The sequence below is a fragment of the Leishmania major genome, chromosome 26, assembly GCF_000002725.2.
Source record: "Leishmania major strain Friedlin complete genome, chromosome 26".
In the NCBI taxonomy this organism is placed as follows: Eukaryota; Euglenozoa; class Kinetoplastea; order Trypanosomatida; family Trypanosomatidae; genus Leishmania; species Leishmania major.
Genome location: NC_007267.2, coordinates 1,029,842 through 1,033,609, shown reverse-complemented (window position 1 = coordinate 1,033,609; position 3,768 = coordinate 1,029,842). Strand labels below are relative to the sequence as shown.

At 57.4% G+C, this 3,768-nt stretch overlaps 1 protein-coding gene across 1 annotated transcript; it reads right to left on the bottom strand.

The window, feature by feature from the left end:
• Positions 1–3,021: 3,021 nt before the first annotated feature.
• On the bottom strand, positions 3,022–3,306 carry LMJF_26_2550 (conserved hypothetical protein; the record flags this gene model as incomplete). The annotated part of the gene is made up of 1 exon (XM_001684210.1): positions 3,022–3,306. One exon carries the CDS (start codon positions 3,304–3,306, stop codon positions 3,022–3,024), a length of 285 nt encoding a protein of 94 aa, XP_001684262.1.
• Between the last annotated feature and the right edge of the window lie 462 nt (positions 3,307–3,768).

The following is a 3,768-nucleotide window of genomic DNA, read 5'->3' as shown; positions in this document are numbered from 1 at the left end:
TTTGGCTGGTGTCGCACAGCCCTCCTGTTGAGAGGGCGGGAGTGAGGCAGAATCGAGACCGACGGGGGCGAGCGGATGTTTGGCGGATTCCAGCAGGTGTGTAGAGCGGTGACAGATGTGGGATGGAGAACGCGGGCGCGGTGGAACAGCTAGGCGGTAAATGCAATTTTCATGCGCTCCAGCGACGGCACGGGCGCCAAGAGAGGAGTGCAGCGCTATCGCAACATGCGAACCAGAGGACAGCGGAGTGGGAAGAGACGACGATTGAGTTGACAGCAAGAGAAACCAGGGGCGAGTGCGTGCCCGCGCCGCCACCGCCACGAGCGCACAAAAATACAGATTGAGAGAAGCACATGCAATGCTCTGCTTGAACGATGAGAGAAGAGGCTCAGCAGCCAGCATTCTGGCGACGGCTGTAGTGGTGCTTCCACCAACCAATAGGGCCGTCGGGGATGACGCGGATGAGCCGGGCGTACGTCTATCGCATCCAACACGCGGAGATCTGCACGCGCACGCATTCGATGAAAGGGAGCACTGCAATACCAGCACGGGGGAGGAGTGGGCACACAACGACATCTTTCCAAGAGCGAGCGACACGTTGCGCTTCCTTCCTTAAGACGCTGCGCAGCGGAGCATGGAGGAAAGAGCAAGATGAGAGCGGCGCCACAACGGTGTTGCAGGCGACAGAGACAGACCGACAGAGAAAGACAGAGGGAGACATTGACTGCGCCATGTTAACGATCCGGTGTGCTCACTTAGAGAGTCATGCGCACACTATTTCATGCAACACTACCTGGCACACCTCGCTGCCTTCCCCCTTCCCTCGCTCTTGTGGACCTGTCCAGTTCGTGGGAATGTGATTCTCCGCATTGTCTGCGCATCAGATGAACGGCTGTGGTTGTGGCGGCACGACCTTGCCCAACGCTCAGGCACGGAGGGGAGTGCGAGGAGGGAAAGAGTATAATCCCCCAGAGACGTCACGGTGATGAAGCTGTGATGCCAAGTAGCAAGGAATACGCACAGACACACATTGCCACACCGACGGACAGCATTACACCGTCTACATGGCGGCGCTCCTCTACCTTTCCTCGGTCGATACGTACCGCATGATCGTGACACACGCAACACCCCCATCGCACACTACGCTCCCTTCTTTGTCTTTGAGCAGCGGCGTGCCGAAACATGATCACTGCTGGCCGCTTCACCGCCGTCTTGTGCGCTCGCTACTTCCTCGGGAGACGGACGAGTTGATCGGGTAATGCGACGCATTGGCAGAAAGACATGGGCAATAAGGTAGTACAACATAGCGATGAACACGACACCAGGGATGAAGTACTCACGTAAGCACATCATCCAGTATGGCTCACCTTCGTACACACGGGTCGAGGTGCGCGGCGGCATTGCGAAGCGGAGCGCACTGCGCGCAGTACGTCAGCTCGAAAAACTAGGCTGGTGAAACAAGCACAAGAAGTGCTACCATGCTCGCAATATCAGGCCTCCGTGGATGCGAGTGCACGTGCGGTGAGGTCCCTGAGGAAACGCAAGCACGCTGCGGGTGATGTCGTGGTTATGGGTGAAGGTGGAGAGAGACATGGGAGGCTGTCAAATAAGGGCGGTTCAGGATGGTGGACCCGCAGAGGGCCGACGACGCTCCACAGGTGAGAGAGAGAGTGTGTTCAAAAACGTCGGTCGTGTGGTCCGCAGCGCCTTCACATCGACTCATGTGCCGCGAATGCATGCCCTTTACAGGTTGTCCTCCGCTGTGTGCTGAACAGATGCAGCCCTTCCACTTTTGCACCTTCTATATATATATATATATATACATATATACATATATACATATATATAGGTGTGTGTGTGTGTGTGTACGTGTTTCGTCTGCATCCTTGCATGCTGACAAGCCCTGAAAAAGTAAGAGAAAAATAGCATCAACGGAAAGACCGTATGCACAGGTGTGTCGTGTGAGTTTCCGTACACGCGTGCGGGTGCGAGCCTGATGCGCCGTTCCGAGCACGCTGGCATCCGAGACGCCAAGAGGCGTGCGCCACGTAGGTGTGCGCTTGCACCCCCACCACCCCCACTGCCACCAGATTCGCAGAGGAGCACACCTCGGTCGCGCTTCTCCCAGGGCTGGTGGTGCTTGTACACCTGAGCACACGTCGGCTTCCATGAGCGCACACATGCACAGATAGAGACGCTAGACATCTATGGAGAACAAGCTAGACAAGGAAAGAGAGAGACGCGCAGCCACCGTCGTTGACCAGATAGACAGAACGCTAGCAAATTCGCGGTGAAGAGAAACGCGAAGGAGGCATACATGTGCGGCGGGCAGCGTTGATGGTAGGGCGAGGCAAAGGTGGGAAGGGCTCAGACTTAGGGAGGGAATGAGAGCAAAACTTGTGTAGGACTTCGACTGTAGCCCTCACTGCCTTCACAGATGCACGGATGCACAGAAAAGAGAAGCAGGATAGTACGAAGCGAGGCTGCGCAGCATAAAATGCTGCCGCACAGTCAAAGACGCGAGCTGCACGCGTGTATCGCCGCATCGTGCCCTGTACGGAGCACACAACGACACGCGCGACTTTGGAAGAGAAAGCAAGAAGAGTACATTGCGATAGCCGCATTCAGACGCCGACTCGTTCCTGCCCCCATGCCCCTCTTCCACCTGGCTCTCCGCTCACAGCCGCGGGGAGTGCGCCACGCGTCCACCTACTACCATGGCCGCCTCTGGAAGGCATACAGGCAGCGTTCACCACCGATACAAACCCGCATCCAAAGGCAAGACGAAGACTGCACCCTTGTACAAAAGGGGGCCTTCGCCGCAGCACCGAATTCCCTCTGCGGGTGATGCTATGAAGAGGAAGCGCGCAGCTTCGTGGCGAAGTGCCTCCGCTCCTCAGGCGCTCATTGCACACACACACACACACGCACACACACACGCACTCGCAGCTTTCAGGTCTTGATTGGCCTTCGCCTTATCAGCTCGTTTTCCCCTGCTGCGCTACAACCGGCGGCGGCCTTTCAGCTCTGCTGGAGGTAGTTGGGGACGTAATCGCCGATGATCGTGACAGCGAACTCGCTGCGGGCACTCTTGTCCGACTTGAGCTTCACGACAACCTCCGTCTTTCTCGGATTCTTCGCGAGCGCCTCGTGGACCTCGCGCAGGATCCACTTGCGCAGTGGCAGACCGTCCTCCTGCGGATTGTCATTGACGCCGTCGAGCTGGTTGAGCAGGTAGATGTCGTCCATGTACGACGGCTTCATAATGCTCTCGCGCGGAATCTCAACCTTGACGGTTGTGACCATTTTTGCCAGAAAAAAAAGAGAAGCGGGTGAGTTGCCGCGAGCGTGTGCAAGTGGCGGAGGCAGGGGGGGGGGCACACGGGAGAGAACACGGGAGAGAACACGCGACAGCCAAACGCCGCCCTTTCAGGGTGGTCTCGCACTTCTTTTGAGTGCAGACGGGGTTGTCACGCGTGTGCGATGATGTGTGCGTGCGCGCGTGGTAGAGCCTTGACGGGCGTGTACGACAGCTGACGACGACTAGGACGAAGGAGAGAAAGAGAAAGAGATCGGAAGGGGTGAGAGGTGGAAGTGAAGCAAAAAGGCTGTGAAGGAGGAGAGCAGTGCTGTGGCCGCGGTCGTCCTTGTTGGTAAAGCGGTCGAAGAAGTGACAGCGACGACAGAAGAGGAAGAGAGAGAGCGCGGCGATCGGTACGGACGGATCCGTGTGAAGGGGGCGATGGAGAGCAAGGCAACAGCGGCAAG